The sequence below is a fragment of the Dendropsophus ebraccatus genome, chromosome 14, assembly GCF_027789765.1.
Source record: "Dendropsophus ebraccatus isolate aDenEbr1 chromosome 14, aDenEbr1.pat, whole genome shotgun sequence".
Taxonomy (NCBI): Eukaryota; Metazoa; Chordata; class Amphibia; order Anura; family Hylidae; genus Dendropsophus; species Dendropsophus ebraccatus.
The window spans coordinates 57967479-57995244 of NC_091467.1; the positions used below are offsets into that span (position 1 = coordinate 57967479).

The window sequence follows — 27766 nt, forward strand, 5'->3', positions numbered from 1 at the left end:
TGCGGTCTGTGCCGCTTGAGGCAAACCTCAGGCCGCCGCCCCCCTCATGTCTCCTATAACATGACCTTTATGCTGACGGTATTATATGTGTTTCTTAGCTGTAGCTTCTAATGTTGCTGTTTTCCAAATTTCAGCTCATTGGGAAGATCTCCTGATGTGGCCCATGTAATGTATAGTACTGCATTATAACGGTATTACAGTGTACTGTCACTTTAAATCCACATTTGCATATAGCATGATCACATGACGGCAACAATGGTATCCCAGGGTAACCAGGGTTTAAACCAAGTAAACAACTGTCAGTTGGTGCCAGTCAGCGATTGCTCTATTAGAGTGAAGACCGGCTTCTTATTGATCAGCGATAGCGAGTATTTTGGAGAGAGAGAGAGACAGCGAGAGAGAGAGAGAGAAGAGACCGCTCGGTGTGAGCCACAGCCATCAGGAGAGCGCCACCATGAGGAAGCGGAAGAGGGAGGTGATAGCCCTTTCTGAGGAGGAGGAGAGGTAAGTACAGGGGCGGCCATCACTACACCGCCTCATGGGGCTGTCCGCAGGGGCCGTACATTTACTGACCGTCACAATATCTGTTTAGTCTTTCTCTCTGTGTGTAAAAAGTCTCCAGTATATTATAGGGAAACTACCAGCAGGTTAGGGCATCCGGATAGATCTGTATGGGGGACATTAGGCACCGCGGGGGCGGTACTTTACCCCTCATTGCCCGGACTGGTGCCTATATGCATCTCTGACCACACCCCCAGGGAATATGGAGGCTGCCCCTCTGTAGTGGCAAGTATAGACTGGCGGCCTCAGTATTTAACAGGGGTTTGGTATAGGGAGTGGCTGGGTGGCAATATGTTGTCTAGATGTGACCCCCGCCCTGATGCACGTTTCGGCCTCAGCCTTTCTCGAGGGGGCCCCTCAAGAAAGGCTGGGAGTACAACGTGAGTGGGAGCAGGGGCCAAATCTGGCCTATATACTGCCTACACAGCTACAGGTATACACTATGCACTTACATGCTCTTTATGATATAAGTTCCTGTATGTGATGATCATGATGCACTTTGTTATATACTGTGATCTATTGTATATTATTGCTATGTGTTATGTACCACACGGTAGTAGCCCCAGATTTCTTAGCCCCCCTTGTTGTTCATCAGTCATGGATCATCTTTTGGTATTTATTAATGTTGATGTGTTTTATTATGTTTTCATCAATAAAATCCATTTGTGTATAACTTGTTGGTGGTGTGGCGTTTTTCTGATTGGTGGTGTAGAATTATAATGGAGCCTATGAGTTTCACAGTCCATTATAACTCCGTCCACCGCTATTTTACAAGCCAGAGCGGAGATGATGGAGCGGCGCACTCCCTTCTGAGCGTGTCTGCCTGTTCGTTGTAGTGATGGGAGGGGGTCTCAGCACCCAGGCCCCCACAGATACAGACCACTAACATGTCACTGTGACAAGTTTGTTTAAATGTTAGTTACCCTTTAAGGGTTGGCTTCCTACGGGAGGAGTTTGAGGTGTGACTTATTGTGGGCGGGATTTTCCAGGATATACATTTTTCCCAATATTCCCTGTAAATTGCTCTCACTGCAATTCAGAAGTCAGCGGCTCAGCCCCCCGCTGTATGTTAGCAGCTGCAGATCATCATTTATGGTTCTTGGACATTTATTCATGTTGGTAGCATATACTGTACAGGTATAGCCCAATACTAACCATACACAGTGCACTGATTTACCCTGATACCAGCCATATACTGTACAGGTATAGCCCGGTACTAACCATACACAGTGCACTGATTTACCCAGATACCAGCCATATACTGTACAGGTATAGCCCGGTACTAACCATACACAGTGCACTGATTTACCCAGATACCAGCCATATACTGTACAGGTATAGCCCAATACTAACCATACACAGTGCACTGATTTACCCTGATACCAGCCATATACTGTACAGGTATAGCCCAGTACTAACCATACACAGTGCAATGATTTACCCTGATACCAGTCATATACTGTACAGGTATAGCCCAATACTAATCATACACAGTGCAATGATTTACCCTGATACCAGCCATATACTGTACAGGTATAGCCCAATACTAATCATACACAGTGCAATGACTTACCCCAGATACCAGCCATATACTGTACAGGTATAGCCCAATACTAACCATACACAGTGCACTGATTTACCCTGATACCAGCCATATACTGTACAGGTATAGCCCAGTACTAACCATACACAGTGCAATGATTTACCCTGATACCAGCCATATACTGTACAGGTATAGCCCAGTACTAACCATACACAGTGCACTGATTTATCCCAGATACCAGCCATATACTGTACAGGTATAGCCCAATACTAACCATACACAGTGCAATGATTTACCCAGATACCAGCCATATACTGTACAGTTATAGCCCAGTACTAACCATACACAGTGCAATGATTTACCCTGATACCAGCCATATACTGTACAGGTATAGCCCAATACTAACCATACACAGTGCAATGATTTACCCTGATACCTGCTATATACTGTACAGGTATAGCCCAATACTAACCATACACAGTGCACTGATTTACCCTGATACCAGCCATATACTGTACAGGTATAGCCCAGTACTAACCATACACAGTGCAATGATTTACCCTGATACCTGCTATATACTGTACAGGTATAGCCCAATACTAACCATACACAGTGCACTGATTTACCCTGATACCAGCCATATACTGTACAGGTATAGCCCAATACTAATCATACACAGTGCACTGATTTACCCTGATACCAGCCATATACTGTACAGGTATAGCCCAATACTAATCATACACAGTGCACTGATTTACCCCAGATACCAGTCATATACTGTACAGGTATAGCCCAATACTAACCATACACAGTGCACTGATTTACCCCTGACACCCGCCTCCGCTTTTCCCTTATCCTCACAGCAATGTAATATGGGTAACTGCCCCCCAGTGATATATTTGACCACTGACCCAGGTGTTATGTGCTGTTACACTGCGGTAGTTCAGGGGCGTAACTACCACTACAGCAGCCATAGCGGCTGCTATAGGGCCCGCCGCATCAGAGGGCCCCATAGCCTGCTCCTGCAGTACACTGGGCCCCCTGAGCCGTCATCATTTGCAGCACCGGGTGGCCCTGCTGGTGTCCTGGGTTTTGCAAATGTCCCTTTAACTGCAAGCACTCCTGACCAGAGCTAGCAGTTATGTAGTTATGACTTTACTTCAGTCGGGGGGGGGGGGGGGGGGGCAATCAAAAGTTCGCTATGGGGCCCAGCCATTTCTAGTTACGCCCCTGGCGGTAGTTATCATGTATACTGGAGCACTGGATATGAATGAGTTCTTATGAGGGGCTCTGTATTCAAAGAATTGCCCAGGGGTTAAAAAAAATACTGGTTAACCCCCACCGCTCCAGGACTGAGGCTCCCATCGTTCCTTTTGTTCCCTTTGTTTACATGGTGGTGATCATACCAGTAAGTACGTTGTGTCATCACTGCTGCCATGTACATGATGCATTGGTGCTGCAGCAGCAGGGGGTGTAACAGGGGAGAATTGGGGGGTTTCACAATCTGCTGCCTGATTTGTTTTTATTTTTTTATGTTTATTTTTTTTTAAACTAGGAAGCCCTTTTAATTCTGGACTATGTTTGATGCAAGGGTGTTATTTTGGGGTATTTTGAGGGCAGGGCATGGGGGTGTGGTCTATGAAAGGGGGCGGAGTGTATATCTATATATATTTTGGTCTGTCAATAACTTTTGCTTCAATTCTAAAAAATAAATAAGACCGGAAGCTGAGTTTGGCCTCAATGGAAGTCTGAGAATGAAAAACATTTGTCTGATTATTTTTCAAAATAGCGCCACACATGGGCTGTGTCTGGTATTACAACTCAGCCTCACTTATTCATATAGGGCTGAGCTAAAATACCAGACTCATCCAATGGACGACTGCAGCCACTTATAGTACAGATGGTAAATCTACAGTAAGTGAATGTAAACCTGCCTGGGATGAGCACCTATCTATGCTAAGATAATTATAAAGGAAATGCTGACACTCTTCTATGTTTCTATGTTACAATAAATTTACATAATCAGAACTATACCTAAAGCTTAACTATTATTTGTAGTAACGTTTGGCATGTCCTCACACAGGTCAAAAGTTAGTGATCACGCCGAGTCTTAATACTGAGACCTGCTGCAATACGGCAGCTCGCGTATCTCCCCAGCTGTCAATCAAATCTGACTATTCTGTCATTACATGTCTGACACATCTGATGACAAAAACATAAAAGTAACAAGGAAGAAAATCCTATCAGGATGAATGTGTTAGCAGCGTATATGTTGTCTTTTATCAACCCCTTCATGTCTGCCATACGTCTATATACATCCCTATTGCCGATGACCGGTGCAGTAGGAACCTTTATAAATGTTCCTGATATGAAGTGAGTTTCTAATGTGTGCAAGGTTGCTTCAGTGTGATCAGCCCTGCACACATAAGTGTCCCAGGAGCCGGGGTAGTGACAGACATATCACACAGCTGCCTAACATTAACTCCGTATGGTACTTATACACAGAGCCCGATCGCACGATTAACGATTCCGAATGAACGATGTGTTTTTCATAACAATCAGCGTTTAGACGGAACGATATATTGTCCGGAAAAATCGTTTTGCGACCGTTTAAGCCTATCTCACACATAGCTTAAATCGGTGAAAGACTGTTTACACTGAACGATCTGCGGTTTTTTGGGGGGAACCACCAACGATGATTTGAGAATGAATGTTTTCTCGCTCGTCCCTTGATCGTTCGCTGTGTTTACACTGAACGATTATCACTCAAATGCGATCGTTATCGTGCAAATTCGAACGATAATTGTTCCGTGTAAAACCACCATTAAAGGGAACCAATCAGCCCAACTGAGCTAATTTGGTTTCCTGAAGGACAGCATAAGCTCCTGTGCAGCTGGTGGCAAGGGGCAGCTTTATACCAGGGGGCATGCGGCAGGGAGAGACGCGGTAAGTAGAGAGGCGCCAGTAATCAGCACTCGTTTAATGGGCCTATTACATAGCCCGATAATCGTTTCACAAGGACAGCCCCTGCTTAAACTGTATGCATTACCTGTCCATGCTCCAGGGCTCCTATTGCGGTCTGCTTCTCCCCAGGTCCTGTGCGCAGCAGCTTCAGAGCGGCCTGTCTCAGCTGACAGGCTGCTCAGCCAATCACTGGCTGCGGTGGTCCCAGACACTGATTGGTGAGCGGCCTGTCAGCTGAGACCCGGGAAGAAATGGACCGCAAGAGGAGCCCTGGAGCATGGATAGGAAATGTATGCACTTTGCAAATCGTCAGCCGCCGGCCTTACATTGCTATTACATGTAGCAATGGGCGGTCAGCGCCTGACAATTATAGGTCCAAACCTGAATCAACGATCACCCGATGATCGTTGTCATCGGCTGATTGTTGTGTTTATTACACAGAGCGATAATTGGCCGGATAGGGACGATTCGGACGATTATTGTTCTGTGTAATAGGGCCCTTACTATAATAGACAGAGGTTTAATACTTGCCTCTGTCCTGTTGGATCGGTGATCTTCTCATGGAGTCTGCCTGGCAGACTTCTCATGGAGTCATAGAGGCAGACTCTATGGACTCTAAGATCGCTGATAATACTGTTCAATGATTGCATATAAAAGTCATCTAGGAGAGTGTTAAAAAAAAAAAAAGTTTAAAAAAAAATAATTAAAAAAACCCTTCCCAATAAAAAAAAATTAACATATTTGGTATCGTTCATGAGAATTATAGATGAGTGAACCTGGAGCATGCTCAGGCTCATCCGAACCCAAACACTCTGCATTTGATGCCATCTTTTCTTTCACAGTTCAGCATCAGCCACCGAGGAGCCGGACACCAAGAAGATGAAGATGGACGAGGACATGCCACAGCCAGGACAGCGGGCCGCCTTCTTCACACTCCTCGGTAAACACTAACCATGTGTAACCATGCCTTACTGATCAAATCTAGTATTCCAAGACCAACATTACAAACAATACCGATATACCAGGGACAAGTAATACTTCCCCATAATAACCACACATTATCACCATATACTGTCTGAATAATACTGCCATACTGTTACATAGGAGAATACACTATATAAAGACTATAAGTACCATATAATAGCAGATACCAGCACCACACAGACACAGCAGAGAGTATAAGTGATTATACTGTACAGTGATGTTACATCCAAAGACTTACAGGGGGCAAGTAGGTCTTCTTGTTACATTCTTTCCAGCCCAGACCGCCATGCCAAGTCTTTCTGTCCATAACTTGTATCCATGGAGCCTGCCAGACAAACATCTCCACTTTTCCAACACCATCCTAATCTTTTCTCCACCCATAGTGGCACAAATAGTAATATTGCTTGTAGTTTCACAACAGCTGGAGGGCAAAAGATTCCCCCTCCGTGTACTAGAGAGTAAATAATAAAGCTAAAAGACAGTAGCTCTTTGCTCTGTACCTCAATGCGAGTTCTAAGGATGTACAGAGCTGCGCCCCCTAGCCGCGGCATCCAGGACATGTCATCTAGGTTTTAGGTGCTAGCGATTGCCGGCAGTTTTGCCCCTTGGGTCAGGATGATAGTGACGCCCCATAGCAGATGCCTAAAGAATGAGAATAAGGATGAATATCATCATAGCCCACAGAAAGAAGTGATTGTTCTTCAGGAAAGCTACTGTTCCCTCTACAGCACTGCGCTCTCTCCCTGCTCTGCCTGTTACTACACACCTCCATACAACGTAGAGTAGAAAGTATAGTATATCATGCGTCAGTAAACTGTTCTTCTACTAAAGTCAACTGTAAAATGTTTATAAATCTTTGGGAAAGTATTCAGTGAATGGAGTAAAATAATCCTATTTCTGTGACTTTTGTAGATGATGACTACATCCAGCGATTTCTGGCCAGTGACAGCTGCTATAGGATCTCCGACAAGGTAGTATATTGAGGGAAAGAACAGATGCTGGTGTAACCCTATAAATGCTGGGGTAGGATTGTGGACAGATATTAGTAGTCACGGGGATATACTGGACAGATACCTATGTAGTGTATAATGTAATGTAATATAATGTATCACCAGCTTCTAACTCTCCGTCTCATCCCTCTAGTATCTCCTGGCCATGGTCCTCACGTACTTCCGAAGAGCAAACCTGCGTACTGAGGAATACAGCCAATATTTCTTCTCGGCTCTGTAAGTTTCTTTTACTCTTAATTCTCATACATATACACACATATAGCTGCCAGACACCTTGCTGCATCACAAAACCATGGCTGCAATACAAACATGTACCTGAATGCGATGCATAGACTATAATATGTGCATTGGTTCCCACTACACTCACCAGGCTGGGTTCTCTTATCACATCTCCTCTATCTGAGCCTGGAAGTTGTCTGTATGGACAAGTTTAAAGTTGGTTAAAATGTTCTTTTTTTCCAGATTTTTGGCGAACCAGTTTGAAGAGGACGGAGAGATTCACCTGGACATCTTCCCCTGGGCCCTCGAACAGATGCACGACGTGACAGAGGACGACGTGAAGAACCTGCGCAACCAGTTGCTCCTCCAGATGGGATTCAAGGCTTGGGTGGACCGGACCACCTGTGATCTGGTTAGTAACAAAAAAAAAAAACAGAGAGACTATAAACTGTGAATAAAAGTCTGTGTTAATTATAATAATTTATATGATGTTTGATTTTTAGGTTATGGCACAAGACCCCGAGCACTGGGCATGGAAGAGAGAGCGGAAGGAACATCACAGCTGGGCCATACGCTGGTTCAGGAGGGATGAGGAAGATGACATCATGGCAGGCCCATTGGACATCCCTCTACCCTGCTCTCTCTGTAACATCATTCGCCTGTGCATGGAGGAAGAGAACATCGAGTGCCAGCCAGACACAGAGTTGGAACCCGGAACATCAGATGGATGAAGAGCTGCGGAGACGACGTATACTTTGTAAGTATACACACAAAAACCTACACACATCCACAACATCCACATTCATTCTCTACAATCACTACATACTTCTACATGTTTGCACTAATGTTATACATGAAACCTCCCTTAGCATGCCCAGAGGAAGGGCCATACAGCAGCCATGGATTCCCTACAGGTTTCCTCCACAGGAGGTTTTTCCTGTCCTGAGTGCTGCTGTACACTCTTCATACATGCATACATTCTACATACACATTACAATAAAATTTCACATTTTTTTTTACACACACTTGCTGTGTCTGACTCTTTATTTTTATATAAGAAAGAAACACACCATTTTTTAGATGATTTGTATGACTTTGTGAATTACCTGCATGTATGAAAAAATGTGTGTGTGTGGGGTGGGGGGCCAGGAGGGCGCGGGGAGGAGTGAGCATTCACACAAGGGCACTGGTACCTGAGATGAGCCACAGATCTCTGTATATTCTTATATGCCGTAAAAGGGGGATTGGCTGCAGAATTAATTGCACTGTCCAGCAGCCTCAGCCTCTGCAGCCTCTGCAGGTGATAGAAATCACCACCCACTGTGCAAGTTCTGCCGGACGGTGTGATCATGATCGTGCCGGGCAGTTCCCCAAACCCCCCACCCACCCATTTACTGTAAATATGAATATACAGTACCCAGGGGAATGAGACCCTGCCCTGATGATAGAAGGTTAATGCATATTTTGAGGATGCTTAAACTAGGGTAAAATATAGTTAAATGGGTAAGGAACTGGCTCAGGGATTGGTAATAGAGGATGGTTTTTAATTGAACATGCTCTGACTAGATCACGGTTATATGTGAGGTACTGCAGGGGGCAGTATTGGGCCAACTTCTGGGGCAGGTGAACATCCAACCTCAGATCAGAGCCCTAAAAAAAATTCAGCCGTCGATCTTGGGAAAAATAGAAATTCCAAAAGTCCAGAAAACAAAAGTGCACGTATATAAAGCAAATGTAGCAGAGAGGATTTTGTCACCACAAATAGCTGCAGTGTGATATTACATGGAACTGATTCAAATAACAAATCCCAATCTGCTGCTTCATACAAATTCACCTCTGCTGCACGGATATCTAGCCCACATGTTCAAGGTAACTTTACACCACAGACAATATCCATGTTATCCACATATAGCTGGGGGAAGATAGTGTCCCATATAGTAATTAGCTCCCAGAAAAAAAAGAGGACAAATTTGGTCAGCTCTCCTAGAACACCATTCACACTGGGCAAGAAAACATTGCTACGGCTGAAGTTGCAAACACACAAAAACATGCAACAGTTCCCCGCAATGGCAAGATACAGACCCACTACAGACATGAAAATAGTTAAAAGCAGCCCCCCCCCCCCCCCAACTACCAAAAAAATTTCCACAAAAATAATGAGGCTCTTGGTTACCATTTAAAAATGGTGTAAACTACCCAGGTGGTGTAATTACTTGCATGCCCAGAGCATGGGCGTATTTCATGCCATGGAGAGGCCATAGTACAGTGAAGGACTGCCCCGGTATGAGGCCACCGTAATGTGGTGGGGCAATTTACACCATTTTCAAATGGTAACCAGGAGCCTCATAATTTTTGTGGAGGTTTTTTTGGCAGTTGGGGGGGGGGGGGGGGGGCTGCTTTTAACTATGTTCATGTCTGTATCTTGCCATTGCGGTGAGCTGTTGCATTTTTTTTTTGTTTTTGAGCGTCATATAGAAGCCAGCCCTCCCAATAGTCTCTTATATAGTAGCCAGCCCTCCAAATAGTCTCTTATTTAGTAGCCAGCCCTCCAAATAGTCTTTTATATAGTAGCCAGCCCTCCAAATAGTCTCTTATATAGTAGCCGGCCCTCCACAATAGTTTTATATAGTAACCAGCCCTTCCCAATAGTCTCTTATATAGAAGCCAGTCCCTAAAATAGTCTCTTATACAATACCACTCCTCCCCCGCAGTTTTATATAATAGCCAGCTCTCTCCAATAGTCTTAGAAAGTAGCCAGATCCCTCCCAATAGTCTCTTATATAGTAGCCAGTCCTCCCAATAGTCTCTAATATAGTAGCCATCCCTCCCCAATAGTCCCTTAAATAGTAGCCATCCCTCCCCAATAGTCCCTTAAATAGTAGCCAGCCCTCCCCAATAGTCTCTTATATAAAAGCTAGTTCCTAAAATAGTCTCTTATATAGTAGCCAGCCCTCCCCAATAGTCTCTTATATAGTAGCCATCCCTCCCCAATAGCCCCTTATATAGTAGCCAGCCCTCCCCAATAGTCTCTTTTATAAAAGCTAGTTCCTAAAATAGTCTCTTATATAGTAGCCAGCCCTTCCCCATCGTTTTATATAATAGCCAGCTCTCTCCAATAGTCTTATAAAGTAACCAGCTCTCCCCAATAATGTCTTATATAGTAGCCAGCCCTCCAGATAGTCTCTTATATAGTAGCTAGCCCTCCAATAGTCTCTTATATAGTAGCTTGCCCTCCAAATAGTCTCTTATATAGTAGCCAGCCCTCCCCCATAGTTTTATATATATATATATATATATATATATATATATATATATATATATATATATTTAAATTTAATAGCCAGCTTTCTCCAATAGTTATATAAAGAGGCCAGCTCTCCCCAATAGTGTCTTATATAGTAGCCAGCCCTCCAAAGTCTCGTATATAGTAGCCAGCCCTCCAAATAGTCTCTTACATAGTAGCTAGCCCTCCAAATAGTCTCTTATATAGTAGCCAGCCCTCCCCCATAGTTATATACACTCACCAGCCACTTTATTAGGTACACCTGTCCAACTGCACGTTACCACTTAATTTCTAATCAGCCAATCACATGGCGGCAACTCAGTGCATTTAGGCATGTAGACATGGTCAAGACAATCTCCTGCAGTTCAAACCGAGCATCAGTATGGGGAAGAAAGGTGATTTGAGTGCCTTTGAACGTGGCATGGTTGTTGGTGCCAGAAGGGCTGGTCTGAGTATTTCAGAAACTGCTGATCTACTGGGATTTTCACGCACAACCATCTCTAGGGTTTACAGAGAATGGTCCGAAAAAAAAAAAACATCCAGTGAGCGGCAGTTCTGTGGGCGGAAATGCCTTGTTGATGCCAGAGGAGAATGGGCAGACTGGTTCGAGCTGATAGAAAGGCAACAGTGACTCAAATAGCCAACCGTTACAACCAAGGTAGGCAGAAGAGCATCTCTGAACGCACAGTACGTCCAACTTTGAGGCAGATGGGCTACAGCAGCAGAAGGCCACACCGGGTGCCACTCCTTTCAGCTAAGAACAGGAAACTGAGGCTACAATTTGCACAAGCTCATCGAAATTGGACAGTAGAAGATTGGAAAAACGTTGCCTGGTCTGATGAGTCTCGATTTCTGCTGCGACATTCGGATGGTAGGGTCAGAATTTGGCGTCAACAACATGAAAGCATGGATCCATCCTGCCTTGTATCAACGGTTCAGGCTGGTGGTGATGTCATGGTGTGGGGAATATTTTCTTGGCACTCTTTGGGCCCCTTGGTACCAATTGAGCATCGTTGCAACGCCACAGCCTACCTGAGTATTGTTGCTGACCATGTCCATCCCTTTATGACCACAATGTACCCAACATCTGATGGCTACTTTCAGCAGGATAATGCACCATGTCATAAAGCTAGAATCATCTCAGACTGGTTTCTTGAACATGACAATGAGTTCACTGTACTCCAATGGCCTCCACAGCCACCAGATCTCAATCCAATAGAGCATCTTTGGGATGTGGTGGAACGGGAGATTCGCATCATGGATGTGCAGCCGGCAAATCTGCGGCAACTGTGTGATGCCATCATGTCAATATGGACCAAAATCTCTGAGGAAGCTTCCAGCACCTTGTTGTATCTATGCCACGAAGAATTGAGGCAGTTCTGAAGGCAAAAGGGGGTCCAACCCGTTACTAGCATGGTGTACCTAATAAAGTGGCCGGTGAGTGTATATATATATATATATATATATATATATATATATTTAATAGCCAGCTTTCTCCAATAGTTTTATAAAAAGAGGCCAGCTCTCCCCAATAGTCTGTTATGTAGAAGCCAGCCCTCCAAATAGTCTCTTATATAGTAGCCAGCCCTCCAAACAGTCTCTTAGTAGCCAGTAGGAGCAGCTGTCCGGACCACCCATATTATAATCTGCTGCAACGTCAGGTGGGCCAGATTTAATACAGCAATGGAAAAGCTCAGCGGGCCAAAAATAATGGCACTGCGGGCCAGAGTTTGACATGACTGTACTAGATGCCGGTTGGAAGGCTCACTGGACATGGTTCCTGGTCCCCACTATTCTCAGAGATACACCCTACAGCTTCACCAATGTGCTTTACATAGTGTGACATCAGATGGTCAGTGTGTCACGTTTGGTGGAAATGTCCCAACATAAGTAGACACTGGGGGGGAGATTTATCAATGTAGTGTAAAGCAGAATTGGCTCAGTTGCCCCTAGCAACCAATCAGATTCCACCTTTCATTCCTCACAGATTCTTCGAAAAATGAAAGGTGGGATCTGATTGGTTGCTAGGGGCAACTAAGACAATTCTACTTTACACGTGTTTGATAAATCTCCCCCTGGATTTCCCTTGAACACTCCTATTCGAGAACATTCGTTCACGTTATCTTCTTAGCAGCCAACAGGCCATGGCAAAGAGCTAGGGCCTTATTACACGGAACAATTATCGTTCGAAAAATCGTTAGATCGTTCGGATTTCAACGATCATCGTTTAGTGTAATAGCAGACAACGATTAAACGACCAATGAGAAATCGTTAGTCGTTTGATAGAGTTTGGACCTATTGTTATCGTTGATCCTTCGACGACAAGACGACCGCAAGAACGATCATAAGTAACGATCATTGTTCTGTGTAATTGGGCAAACGATTTCAGGTCGTTCACAGACGTTTGAGATCGCTTATTGTTAATCGTTGAAAAATCGCTTCATGTAATAGCACCCCTAGAAAGCGCGCGGCCATAGACTGTATCCATGTTTTCCCAGATTCCTTAGTGCTGAATCAAACTTCTTTGGCCACCGATAATCAAATGCTGCACGCACTGGTTTAGACAAATGTGACTGTGCTTGAGGTTCGCTCATCTCTCAATAGAACTAGTTACAAGTAAATTAGGTTGGTGATTATGGCGACCATTGGTGCGCACATTTTAGCCATTACTCCATGAACCACCTACTTCATGATCATGTTTTTGTTATTTTGGCTGATTGTAAAAAAAAAAAAAAAATCATTAATACACTGGATTTCTTTAAAAATTTTATTTTCCAATATGCTAGTATAAAGTCATATACTTAAGTGGCATGGTGACTGACAAGGGAACATGAAGGCATTGCCATAATGTTTTAATGGATATGGATGGAAGCAGGAACTTGTCAGGAACTGTCCAGAACAGGAGAGGTTTTCTATGGAGATTTGCTACTGCTCTGGACAGTTCCTGACATGGACAGAGGTTGCAGCAGAGAACACTGTCAGACTGGAAAGAGTACACCACTTCCTGTAGGACATACAGCAGCTGATAAGTACTGAAATGTTTTAGTTTTTTTAAGGCCTTGTTCACACAAGGTATTTATCTTTAATAAATAACGGACGTTGTTGCAGTTTGCAACACCAGCTGCCATTTATTAAAAATGGCTAATGAGATTGTGCTCTATGGAATCCTGGCCAGAGTATATACACTCCGGCCGTGATTCCATGAGGCCGCACTTAAAACATGAAGTTGACAGTGCAGACAATGTAAAGTGCGTCTCCAGCCGCACTTTACATTGTCAGCTAAGGGTAATTGGAACACAAGCACATTCGGGTGTTCGGGTATTCCAAACATTCAAAAGAAATGAAGTTCATCTGGCCACTACTGCAGTACCAGCCGGGTTAAACTTCACAGACAGCAGCCGTTCTGTGACACAGCTGTGTCACAGAACGGTCGCTGTCTTACAAAGTGTGAACATGGGCTTAATCTGTATAAATCTGTATAAGATACAAAACGTCTTCCGCTGCATTTCAAGCATGTGACTCTTGGTTAAATCAGAAGTCCAGTGGGGGTATGGGGGGCAAAAATTTTGGGGGGCTGGGGGAACATAACAAAAAGTTAGTCACCTGTCCCGATGCCCGTGCAGAGCTCCCCTCTGGCTATGGATGCCCCGCTTAGCCGATCAGTGACTGGGTCATGATGTACCCGGAACAAGATGACAGCCAGCGGGGTCTGGGAGCGGTAAGCATATTGTCTTTTTTATTTTCTCCCCACCCCCTGTCCGTAATAATTTTTTGCCCGTCGGACTTCTCCTTTAAAATAAAGAAGCTTTATTACTAACATTGTACAGAGACGACCAAACAAGATCTGCATTTGTAACATTTATTTTAGGAAATACATTTTAAAACACATCTTTATTATTTATACAAAAAAAGACTAGTTTATCATAATGCATATAAATCAAATAAAAGGCCACTTTAGGAAATCTTGGATCTTTTTAGCCCTAAATAAAAATAAAAAAAAATCACAAATAAGCAAAAACAAAAAAAATCTGAAAAAAAAAAAAAAAGAACAAAAAACAAAACAAAAACACATTTAGTTTCCTCTTAACAAAGGACAGTACAATAACATCACAGACAGGGTGGCATCTTTTCAAGTGCATTAAGCATCCTGCCTCTTCATACCTTAATCCTTAGTATGTGAAATATATATCTTTCAGTTGATATAGTTTTTTTATTTGCTAAAATATAGCAACTCGACAAGTATTTTTTTTTTATATTTTTTTTTTACATTTTTTGTTTCATCGAATGCAGCTTAGCGAGTAGAAGTTTTTTTTTTAATAGAAAGGAATAAACTGGAGATCATTACAGTATATGACAATTCACAAATGACAGGGGGGGGGGGGGAGAAAGAAAAGTTAAATACACAAGAGACACAATTTGTTTCCTCTGATTTGGAAGGGAGCGCATTAGTTTTCCACTCAGTGTATTAATCATCCATTACTTCCAGTAACACAGATGGGTATATAGACCAGGGAGGGCGCTATAATGGAAGAGATAAGAAGGGAAAGCCAGGGAACATAAGTTAAAAAGTAAAAAAAAGTGAGAATTGGAATGTAAGGATAAAAAAAAAAAAGGTAAATGGCGATAAATAACTGAAGTGTAATTTTTTTTTTCTTAGGGGGTGGGGGATGAACAGAGCGCTACTAGTCCATTAACAACCCAGTAAGGTAGGAACTGCAAGGAATTCAGCAATATGTAAAAACATCTAATAAGCTAAGGCTTTATACACCACCTAACATTCTCACTTCCATCTTCATTCTCTGCCTCCCCATAGGGACATACAGGAGTAATAAATACTGGGTCTAACCTATAGTTCAGCAGTGGGAGGCATCTCTTTCACATTCACGGTTAACCTTCGGCACGTCAAAAATTTGGCAATTTCTATGGAAGGTTACTGGGAAAACCTTCTCTAAGGTTACTCGGCCCTATTGTAGGAGAAGGCATCACAGCCACCAATGCTTCTATAGGGTTCAATGTATCAACCCTATTGAACCGAGTGCGTCAAACCAATTCCCACCATATCTATACTGCGGCTTCACAATTCCCCAGTCCCCCACCTTCTTTAACCCTTTCATTTCTATGGCACATCCTTGCAGAATAAGGAGGGGGGGGATGTCTCTGAAAATTAATGGGCTAGCCTTCCTGATCTTTCTTCCTAATATCCCTCCTGTAATGTTGGGATGGAGCAAAGACGCATGAAAGGAAAACTGAAAGACAGGATGGATCAATAATGGGAGTGCTGGGCCTCCGATTTACATCTCGTTGGAGGAGTAGTCTTTTTCTGCAGTGCCGTTGGAGAGTATGTTTCCTTCTTGAAGCCGCTTGACACGGTACGCCTCGAAGTGAATACTGCTTGTTATGTCTTTGATATTCTGCATGTGCGTCCTTCAAGGAATGAAATACAATGCTATTATTAAACTCAACGGCAAGGTGCAATTATATACAGAGGATATATAACTCTACTTAAAAAACAAATTCTTCGGCCCATTAGCGGCAAGGGAGCAAATAGCATGACGGCTGTGGTCGGTTAACCGACAATGCGGCCAACTAGCGCTGGAGAAAATAAGTGACATCATGGTAGGAAGCAAGGAAGGAAGTGGTGGGTGTAAATAAGCTCTATGCAGGGCAGAACTATTGTTACTGGTGAAATGAGAAGATGTAATTTGTTACAGAAGGTCTAATAAAAATACAAAGCGGGAAAGCAATTTCACCGCAATATCCAGCACTTTTATATAAGGAAAGTGATATAGAAAACAGGAGGGGGGGAGGAATAAAGTGTATGTGTCACTTCAGGATAAGCTGTCCTGTGGATGTATAGGAGTCGCACGGTTACAGGTCATTATATAACTTTTAAATAGATATTTTCCCTCCTGTCCCCCCCCCCCCAAAGGCTCCATCTCTAAGAGCCCAATGTGCGCAGTAGTGCTCTACTATATAGTTCAGTAATTATGCAATCACTAGATTATTCATGTTGTTCTTTCCATTACCAGCCGTCAGCTGCACATCACCTATCACACAGGGAAATGTGCAGCTGACAGCCAACGATTTTTAAGTAGTGCAGAATTTAGCAGGGTATGGCACCTTACACATCTGTATGTCTCTCCACAACGGTGCATCTGCAATTGCGGACAGAATGTCAGCCCACTATAGTGTATTGGTCAAATAATAAGACCTGCTATTTTACATCTGGTTGCAGTGTGGACATTAAAGGGAATGTATCAGAAGAAAAATGAAAGAGAGAGAGACACACACACTGAGTAGGACCGCTCACATGACTATTTATCCCAGAATAACAGAATATACAGTGAGTACAGTTAACAATACCATACACTGGACGACTTTACTATAAAGTGGCCAGCCCCTTTAAGCTGATCTAGGCTCCCACCCCTAGCGCAAGGGACTAGCAGCCCAATATCAGGATGCCCAGGCATGGAGAATACAGTATGTGGTCTAAAGGCTCATACCAAATATCTAAGCATGCTACCCTAAAAAGACTCACCTGATCAGAAGATCTCTCAGGCAGGCAAATTCACAATGAGCTATGTTTTCAACTAGAAGGATAAAAAAAAAACAACAACATGGTTACTATGAGCTGGTGGGGTATACAGGCACATTTAAAAATGCTAAGAATTTGGTATCCCTGGGATAGTGTCCTGTATACACCAGTACCAGGGTTGCACACATGAGCATCAATATCTAAGCAATTTTTGTTGGATCGGTACAGTCCAGTGGCGTAGCCACCGTGGTCGCGGGGGTCGCCGCCGCGACCGGGCCCGCCACAAGGGGGGCCCGCGGGGCCCCCTGATCAATCACTCTTGTGACCGCAAGCATTGTTTTGCTTGCGGTCACAAGAGTCTGGCTCCGTCTTACCCCCGGCAGCGCGCGCATCCCAGAGCTCCCTGCGCGCCTTGGGCCCTGACTTCCGGTTTCCGGCGCGCAGGGAGTTCTGGGATGCGCGCTGCCGGGGATAAGACGCGACACCCCCGGCAGCCGCGCAGCAGCCGGGGACAGACCGAAGGAGTGAGGATCAACGTGGGAGCGCGATGTCAGGTGAGTTAAGTTTTGTTTTTTTATCAGCCTGTACGGGTGGGGGGAAAGGAGGGGGCCATCTATGAGGGTGGGGGGAAAGGAGGGGGCCATCTATGAGGGTGGGGGGAAAGGAGGGGGCCATCTATGAGGGTGGGGGGAAAGGAGGGGGCCATCTATGAGGGTGGGGGGAAAGGAGGGGGGCATCTATGAGGGTGGGGGGAAAGAGGGGGCCATCTATAAGGGAGGGGGGAAAGGGGACCATCTATAAGGGAGGGGGGGGAAAGGGGACCATCTATAAGGGAGGGGGGAAAGGGGACCATCTATAAAGGGGGGGAAAGGGGACCATCTATAAGGGAGGGGGGGAAAGGGGACCATCTATTAGGGAGGGGGGGAAGGGGACCATCTATAAGGGAGGGGAGGGGAAGGGGACCATCTATAAAGGGGGGGAAAGGGGACCATCTATAAGGGAGGGGGGGAAAGGGGACCATCTATTAGGGAGGGGGGGAAGGGGACCATCTATAAGGGAGGGGAGGGGAAGGGGACCATCTATAAAGGGGGGGAAAGGGGACCATCTATAAGGGAGGGGGGGAAAGGGGACCATCTATAAGGGAGGGGGGGGAAGGGGACCATCTATAAGGGAGGGGGGGGGGAAGGGGACCATCTATAAGGGAGGGTGGGGGGAGAGGGGGCCATCTATAAGGGAGGGGGGGAAGGGGACCATCTATAAGGGAGGGTGGGGGGAGAGGGGGCCATCTATAAGGGAGGGGGGGAAGGGGACCATCTATAAGGGAGGGGGGAAAGGGGACCATCTATAAGGGAGGGGGGGAAAGGGGACCATCTATAAGGGAGGGGGGGAAGGGGACCATCTATAAGGGAGGGGGGGAGAGGGGACCATCCATAAGGGAGGGTGGGGGGAGAGGGGACCATCCATAAGGGAGGGTGGGGGGAGAGGGGACCATCTATAAGGGAGGGGGTAGAGGGGGCCATCTATAAGGGAGGGGGTAGAGGGGGCCATCTATTTGGGGGGGGCAACATAGGGGAGAGGGAATACACAGAGGGGGGCATATATTATTAGGAGGTCACATAGAGTCAGGCTACCCACTAAATGAGGGTGTAAAGGGGCCAATACAGATGTGCAGTGTGTATAGAGATGAGGATGGTGCCAGTGTGAGGAGCCTAATATGTCTGTCTGGCAGATTCTGTGGATTTGTGGCTCTGAGAAGTTCTCATAACGGCCCAGGACGGATGGAGAAGATGAAAAGGAAAGAACTCCGATCAGAAAAGACGTCTCCTGTGAGTCACCTGATATATCTGCACTGTAATGTATATGGTGTATAGAGCCTGTGTAGAGCTGGGGCCACCTCTATATGACTGGATGAGGTGATTTAGTATACTGGATTTGGTCAGTAACAATATGGTGGTGATGGTAGTGGTTGTGGTGTGGCGGTAATGTTTCCTCCCTATATACTGGTATTACTGGTAATATTGGTCTCAGTATACAGGATTTGGTCGGTAACAGTATGGCGGTAATAGGTAATATCTGTCTTGGGGTGTGTGTGTGTGTGTGTGTATATATATATATATATATATATATATATATACATACAGTGGTACCTTGGTTTAAGAGTAACTTCGATTAAGAGCGTTTTGGTTTAAGAGCTCACAGTTTTTCAAAATTGTGACTTGGTTTAAGAGCATTGCTTTGGTTTAAGAACTTCCTGTATTGGGTGGGAGTGCGAGTGGAGAAGGGGCATGGCCTGCATAGCGGGGTCTACAGCTCTGTACTCTAAACACCTTCCAAATCATAGCAGATCCCCTTCAGGCTGGGGCTTACATCAGGGGACAGGACTGTGGGGGGGGGGGGGGGTAATCTCTCCATAGCTGTAATCCCTCTCTCCACAGAGAGTGCTGCATGTATGTGCCCACATCTGCCCTGCTCATTCCTTCATGCTCCCTGCAGTCTCTGTCCGCCCTTGTGTTTCCCATCCTCTCCATTACTGTACAGTACAGAATAATAAATATATTTGGGGTGTGGAACCAATTGTCTGCATTTACATGATTTCTTATAGGAAAATTTGCTTTGGTTTAAGAGTGGATTTGGATTACAAGCACGGTCCTGGAACGAATTATGCTCATAATCCAAGGCACCACTGTGTATATATATATATATATATATATATATATATATATATATATATATATATATATATATATATATACACACACACAACAATAGCATCACTTGGTCGTGAAAGGAGGGGGGGGGGGGGCCCAAGTTGGCCTCTCGCACCAGGGCCCAGGAGACATTAGCTACGCCCCTGGTACAGTCTACAGAGAAATTTACTTATACATCAGTTTTTACTAATCTGCGATGTCCCAGCTATTGCAATACTACAACTCCCATCATGCCCTGACAGCCTTTGGCTTCCATGATGGGAATTGTAGTTTTGCAACAGGTTGGGGGACACTGGTATTAAAGGGGTACTCCAGCAAAAAAATCTTTTTTCCTTCAAATCAACTGATTTCAGAAAGTTATATAGATTGGTAATTTTCTTTTATTTAAAAATCTCCAGTCTTCCTATACTTATCAGCTGATGTATGTCCCGCAGAAAATTGTGTTTTCTTTTCAGTCTGACACAGTGCTCTCTGCTGTCTCAGAAAGGAACTGTCCAGAGCAGGAAAGGTTTTCTATGGGGATTTACTGCTGCACTGGTCAGCTCCTGTCTCGGCCAGAGATGTCAGCAGAGAGCACTGTAAAAAGAAAACACCATTTCCTGCAGGACATACAGCAGCTGATAAGTTCTGGAAGACTTGAGATTTTTAAATAGAAGTAAATTACAAATCTATATAACTTTCTGAAACCAGTTGATTTGAAGAAAAAGATTTTTTATTCTTTGTAAAGCATTTAAAAAAAAAAAACAAAAAGAAAACAATTCTAGCTTTGCCCACCAGGTGGCAGCCAAGAGCCGTGCAAAGGCTAAAACAAAAACGCCATAAAACTTAAGAAAGGCTGCAGCACAGAGGAATCGTGAACTAACAAAAACAAACAGTAAGTTTCTTTTGCAGAAAATTTTTAGGTTTTTAGACTAAAAAAAAAAAAAAAAAAAGGAAAGGATTTGGTCTCACGATTCTGCTTTACACACTACATATAGGACTGTTCTGGTTTAACACAGAGTTAAAGCGTCCTCCTCGGTTTTCGGACACGCTGCCTGTCTGAGGCCAAAGAACAACGTGAGCCTGCAGGATGGAAAGAGGGGGTGGTGGGAGGAGAGGGGTGCGTAAGTAACCTCGATCTGAAGTGAAAAAGTACAGACGTGGCAGGAGATGCACGCCGCAGATCATGTGTTAGGCCGGTTACAGCGCAAGAGCATTGCGTATATAGAGGAGCCACAATGCTGATAGCTGCAATACGTAAAAGATGAGGGCAGATAATGGAAGACTGAGAACATAGCACGACATAGCTGTCTGGACAGGACCTGAAGGTTACTTCCTTAAAGGGGTAGTACCATTCCATTTTTTTATTTTTTTTTTTTAATCCTGGCTAACCAATTTTAATCATGAGATTCCCGGGGCTATGACTATTTGGAGACATGGGGGTATATATGACTAGGTAAAGAAGGCACAATGTCCTGAGTGTTGGAGCACCCCCTGATCACATGAATATGGACATGTGTCTCTCAAGTTGAAAGAGCTCCTGCTCTATTCCCCTCTATGTGCTAAGCACTGTATACAGCCATCTTTATTAATCCCATAAAATTGAATGGTGTGACAGCAGAAATGTTCATTCAACCAGAGAGACGCAAATGGTCCCAATGGTCGGATACCTCCCTATCCCTATGGAAACGTGTCAAGAGCCAATTATGAGAAAAGCCCTTGAAATTTTTGATGGGTCACATACAACCTATTAGGCCTCAGTTAAACTCTTTGGACACCATGTACGCTATTAACTGGGATCAGCGTTAGCTCTGATCTCAGCCACTGCTGCAGTGTGTATAGTACACTATATTATGGGACAGGGGGCTCATTCCCACAACATAGCTGTATGTGAATGCTGTATTAAGAATCAGCGTATAGTTATGGGTTAATAACAGAGTTTGCTATATACATTCAACCCTGTTAACAGGGCCAGCATCAGCACAGGGCTTACCCGGAGTTCTAATGTTCAGCCTGCTCACTGTCGTGCAGGGTGAGGCGTCTGAACATCAGAAGACACAGAAAGAGCAGGCCCTACAGAGAGAGAGAAAAGGATGAAGGACCTGATCACATGACCGGCAGGTCCGCAACCTTATAGTAGAGCAGCCCGACAGGCGGGAAGAGGGAGAAGACTGAGCTGTAAGTGCAGCATGTCAGTGTCTCAGAGTGTCAGTCAGTCAGTGTTAGTAATGTGTGTTTGTGTATGTTAGTGGTGTTAGTGATTGTGCATAGTGTGTGGATGATGGGTGCATAGTGAACGGATGAGGGGCCCGCTGAGGGCCCACAAAAACCTGGAACCGACCCTGCCTGTTAACCCTTAATGGATTGTGCAGACTGAGGAAGACGTAGTGGCTGCATACAATACTGTAACCCAAGGATCAGTCTGAGCTTCTTCCCACATTACACTCCTCATTGGAAATAAAGTAACCAAAGAAACGTTAAAACAACAGCAGCCGTTCTGCTGCTTTACCAGTCATATCACTATAGAGAGAACGGCAGATTGCTGAGACGTTACACCAGTTCCCATCTTAAACAATGGTTCCACGCCCCAGTTTTATTCCCTGTTACACGTATGGCGGGTCTCTAGTGCACATCTGGGTTATTTCACAGTGTTCAAACAGAACAAAGCTACATGCAAAGTCCAGAGGTGCATTTATAATTCTGTGGGCTTCAGAGCTGTCATTTTCCAGCATGCCTAGTGAGCTGAATGTTATTTTACCTCTATGTATTCTCTTTGACCAATTTCAGCTTGCAGAATTGTGAATGCAGCTCTAGAGTATAACAATGGCCGTGAATCAATACAAGGTATAAGTAATGCAAAGTATTCACACAGTTTATATTGGTTTTTAGCCCTATATCAATGGTAAATAATCCTCAGAGTGTAGTACAGTGATCTCTCAACTTATAATGGCCTCAGGATACAATATTTTCAACATACAATGGTCGTCCTGGAACCAATTAATATCGTATGCTGAGGGATCACTGTATTTGCTGCAGAGCAATGAGAACAAAAAATCTACTACCTATGTGAAAGAAATAGTGCAGAGCGCATTGTAGGAGACGGCTACTATAAAAGTGTCCAATAAAGCAGGACTCATAGGGCGCTCCTTCTGTTTCTTGCCCTCAGCACAGGCTTGTCAAAGCAATAACTTTTCATCTAAAGGATGACTCTAATCTATAAGGACTGACGATATCTCCTGTAAGACTCTCACGGCAGTCTCTCCAAGGAGACACCTTACCCTTCACATTCACATCTGCCTGCTCTATGGTGAAAAGGGGCAAATTCCTCCAAACAGAGGTCTACCGACAGGTCCTCTTCCTTCTGGAGAAGATTTGATCATCTCTAGTGATGTTTCGAAGCATGAGCACTGACTGACATAGAAGCTCTGTCCAGTAGGTGGCACTAGAGTGCCAGCTCTGTTCCCTCTGGAGGAGATCTGCTTGACATACTTTTCTCCTAGAGAGCACTGCATGGTCTGTATTCCGACTTTCAGACCCATAAAGACCATAGACAGACATAGCTCGGATGCCTCAAACCTGTATCTGGCCGAGAAAAAAGCCAGCCTTTCTATGCTCTGCCTACAATAGGAGACCAGGACCTCTAAGCTTAACAGCCCCACCTCCTCAGTTTAGGGTAGCTTTACATTGAATTAGTCTCAGTAGTTTAATATACAAGAGAAGGAACCTGTTGTGACATTATTAAACTAGATCTAATTCCTCACCTTCAATGGTCCCCCACTTTGTTTTCCGTCCCAGTATCCTCCTACCATTGATCTGGTATTCTTGATCGCTGCCTACCACGGCAAAGGGAATCATTTCCTGAAAGAATAGGACCATTGCAGTTAAAGCAATATAATAATTCAGGAAGAGAATAACCTTTACAGATCCATGTGTCATCCCGGGGTACTAACACATGCTTTGTATGAAAGAGCAGCTAACATAGGACATGTCATCAGGAATGTCACAAGGTATTATTCGCAGTGGGTGTCGCTGCCGAGACCCAATGTGATCAAGAGATATAGCTGGAGAGACAGTGCAGCAGCAGCGACACTAATTCTCACTAATTCAGACAATGATGCCTCATAGACTTACATTGTTGGAAAAAGCCGCTCAAGAGATACAGCCGAGAAGTGAATGGCACGGCCACCGCACTCTCTCCCTGGCTATAACTCCTGATTACAGCAGTGAGACCCGCTGTGATCAATAACTTAACATGCCTGATGACCTATCAAAAGTTATTTTTAATGACAGGTACTCTTTAAACACCTAGGAGGAGATTTATCCAACATGGTGTAAAGTGAAACTGGCTCAGTTGCCCCCGGCAACCAATCAGATTCCACCTTTCATTTTCCAAAGAGTCTGAGAGGAATGAAAGGTGGAATCTGATTGGTTGCTAGGGGCAACTGAGCCAGTCTCACTTTACATCATGTTTGATAAATCTCCCCCATAGTACTTTAACAGTATAACATGGAGACTTGACTATATTATCCAGCTGGCAATACCCAGAGTACTTTCATACATCTATATTACTAAAGAATGGTGTTTACTATGGTGAGGTAAAACCACATAAAAGGCAATAGAAAGCTATAATATTTCAAAAGCTATAATGCTTTTGTCCTGATCAATATACAAAAACAACTGCACGGCCCACCTGACCAGGGGATAATCCTTATATTATGTCATGGGGGTTATAACCCGATGGGAATTGCAGGAAGGAGAATATGCAAAGCAGATCTCTGAAGCCAGGGGTGCTTTCGTTTCAAGTCAGTGACTCAGATGAGAAGCCTTATGACATGACTGGGAATGTAAGCCATGCTAGACAACTCTCCAGAAAAACAGTCCCATCTGTAGATAGTGGTTTCAGGGTTATTGCCCCTCATCAGTACAGAGCTGAGTGCTGGATAGCTGCAGAGAGGCCCTGTTCTGATGAAGGGCAGTAACCCCAAAACAGTAGTCTCTTGGGATGGGTAAAACTTTTCTTCTGGAGAGTTGTCTATATTCCCAGCCATGTCATAAGACACAGACACAAAGAGAAAGCTTCCTCCAAAAGTTGGTATCAGAAAGCTGCCTTAATTTTTGGGGATGAGAACCAGAGCTCTCATCACACAACAGAACAGACTTCCATGAAAAAAAAGACACCTGAACTACTCATGATCAATGGGACTATGGATGAAAGCTTTGGTGGTAATGAGAGATGAATGTAACCGGAGCATACTTGGGTCCGTCCATGCAGCATTTGATTACCGGTGGCTGCAGAAGAATGCAGCCCTAAGGCTGTCTGAAAACAATGGATACAGCCATAGGCAGTATCCATGTTTTCCAGGAGTTCCTAGGACTGCATCAAACTTCTGCAGCCAACGCACGCATGCTTGAGTTCATACAGACCTAAGCATGCTCGAGTTGTGCCCATCTCTAGTGCTAATACAACCAACAATGCTCATTTTAACTCTAGATTCTTTTTCTCTATGAGGAAGTGTTCTTTACAGTTAAAGCAGTAACTCCAGAATTTCTCAATGAATGACCCTTCTGATCAGTCACTTACTCTGATCTTCTCGTTCACCAGTCTGTCTTCTGCGTCCTCATCAAACTCCTTCTGTGGGTAAATATCTATCCCATTGTTCTGGAGATCGGCACGGATCTATGGGTCAAGGAGAGAGGTGATTTGGATGGGGAGGCTTTTCACAACGTCTACAAGATGATGTCCGGAACTGTGCAGAACTATAGCTTAGTGTATACAGGAAGTGACAGGCACGGCTGAGGTAACGCTCTTCTTACCAAGTAACATGCAGGAAACATATATAACGGTATAAGAACTAATAAAAGCTTCCGCTCAGCAAAAAACATCTTTGTACTATGTTACCCATTAGATTGGATTATTACAAAAAAAACAAAAAAAAAAACGAGACGCCTCATTAGCGGACACCTTTTAATAGCTAGAAGATAAAAAAAAGTGACAAGTTTTCAAGATAATTTAGGCCTGATAAAGAGCCCTATAGACCTATGAGTCTAGAGATTGAAAAAAGGGGCTATTAAAAGGTATCAGGCTACAGGGATTAAGGAAGAAAGCTGCTGCCATAAGTGTCTGGCAGTGGTGAAAGGGGTAGTTTAGCAAAAAAAAAAAAAGTCTTCCAGTACTTATCAGCTGCTGTACATCCTGCAGGAAGTGGTGTATTCTTTCCAGTCTGGAGAGCAGGAGAGGTTTTCTATGGGGATTTGCTTCTGCTCTGGACAGTTCGTGACATGGACAGAGGTGGCAGCAGAGAGCAGTGTGTCAGACAGGAAAGAATACACCACTGTCTGCAGGACATACAGCAGCTGATAAGTACTGGAAGACTTAAGATTTTTTAATTGTTAATAAGTTAATTACAAATCTATATAAAACTTTCTGGCACCAGTTCATTTAAGAAGAAAAACATGCTGAACTACCCCTTCAACCTCCCACAGCGACAAAGATTTGGGGCATGTCAAAACCCTACATGTACAATTACTATGTTCACACTACGTATATTTTCGTAAAACTACGGCCGTTGTTGCCGACTGCAACAACGGCCATGATTAATACGAAAATATACATAACATTGCCGTCTATGGAATCCTGGACCGAGTGTATACACACGGTATACACTCCGTCTGGCATCCCTAGCGGCACCACAAGAAATTGACATGTCAGTTTTCTGTGGCCACTATTCAATGAATAGCGGTCGCAGAAAACTCTGTCAGTGCACACTATGGAGCGAGCGGCTCCGGCCGCTCGCTCTATTGTGTACAGTGGGGAGTTCTGATGCTGGCGCGCACAGATTCCCCCGCATCAGAACTCAGAGGCGCTAAAGATCATCCAGCCAGTACTGCAGTACCGGCCGGGATGATTTTTCTGAGACCGGCCGGGTCACGGAACGGCCAGTCTCTTACAAGGTCTGATCATAGCCTTAATTTGTATAAACCCCTTTAAAAACTATAGACACCTTTAAAAGGGGTTGTCCAGGATAAACTATGAATCTAGGCTGCTACTGGGTGGGACATAACAGTGCCACATACTGTGCCACTGCAGCTGCTGGTTCTCGGGCCTCCCAATCTTAGTCACTGTCAGCGTTTGGACAACATATGCTAAGCTGCCGCTGCCACCGGTGATAGCCGCCCAGCATACACTATATACTGTCTGTGCAGAGCAGCCATTTCCATTGAGAACGGCATATATCGGGGATCGTTGTGGAAACGCTGACATCGGTGGAATTCTGGAGACATTTCCCACATCTCCCATCATCATGGATTGCCACTTACTCTCTGCTTGAAATAGTCTCTCTCTTCTAGGGTTAAGGTGTCCGCTTTGGCAATGACCGGCACAATATTCACCACCTTGCTCAGACGTCTCATGAACTCGATGTCCAAAGGTCGGAGTCTGGAAAAACAATAGTTTGAGGGCAGATTAATAAGACTTCTCTCTACGGTGCAGAAAGGAAACAGAACAGAGTCTTCTGGTGACTGAGATAAAATCAATCCGTGCTGCTCTATAAAAACTATGTCTATAAATCCCCTTAGGGGTTCGATTCATCTGGCCGTAAAGGAGCCAAACATTAACTCTTCTTACAGTGGAGCCACTGAGCCAAATACTATTGTTATCCAACTTAGGAGAGATCAAGAAGTAAGGCCAGCCATGTTAAAGGGGCTGAGCGAGAATTATTTTTACATGTCCTTAAAGTGACACTGTCGTATGTGTGTGTGTGTGTAATTATATATATATATATATATATATATATATATATATATATATATATATATATACTTTTTATTTTATTTTTTTTGCAGAAATCAATAGTCACACATGCCCCTGTCTGTTCTATTGAGAGGGGAGGGGGGAGGAGGGAGATTAGTGGCAGCAGAGAGCAGAGAACAAAGATTTACACAGCAGGACCTGTGTGAAAGCCTCTATTCAGAGGTTAGAGA

The 27766-nt window shown here is 44.3% G+C and overlaps 2 protein-coding genes across 6 annotated transcripts in view; one reads left to right on the forward strand and one right to left on the reverse strand.

The window, feature by feature from the left end:
* Positions 1–283: 283 nt before the first annotated feature.
* Positions 284–8294, forward strand: LOC138772679 (speedy protein 1-B-like). Its single transcript, XM_069953243.1, has 6 exons — positions 284–504; positions 5911–6008; positions 6965–7023; positions 7196–7278; positions 7525–7693; positions 7785–8294. Exons 1-6 carry the CDS (start codon positions 455–457, stop codon positions 8010–8012), a joined length of 687 nt encoding a protein of 228 aa, XP_069809344.1. The 5' UTR covers positions 284–454; the 3' UTR covers positions 8013–8294.
* Positions 8295–14409: 6115 nt separating this feature from the next.
* SEPTIN9 (septin 9) overlaps positions 14410–27766 on the reverse strand; it is a 191159-nt gene continuing 177802 nt past the window's right edge. For all 5 annotated transcript variants that reach the window (XM_069951615.1, XM_069951614.1, XM_069951618.1 and 2 more), the window contains 5 exons: positions 27104–27221; positions 25368–25463; positions 23548–23644; positions 17103–17154; positions 14410–15988 (listed from right to left, as the gene is read on the reverse strand). In XM_069951615.1, the coding sequence (XP_069807716.1) occupies positions 15856–15988; positions 17103–17154; positions 23548–23644; positions 25368–25463; positions 27104–27221 (496 nt within the window). In that variant the 3' untranslated portion in view covers positions 14410–15855. The remainder of the gene's footprint in view (positions 15989–17102; positions 17155–23547; positions 23645–25367; positions 25464–27103; positions 27222–27766) is intronic.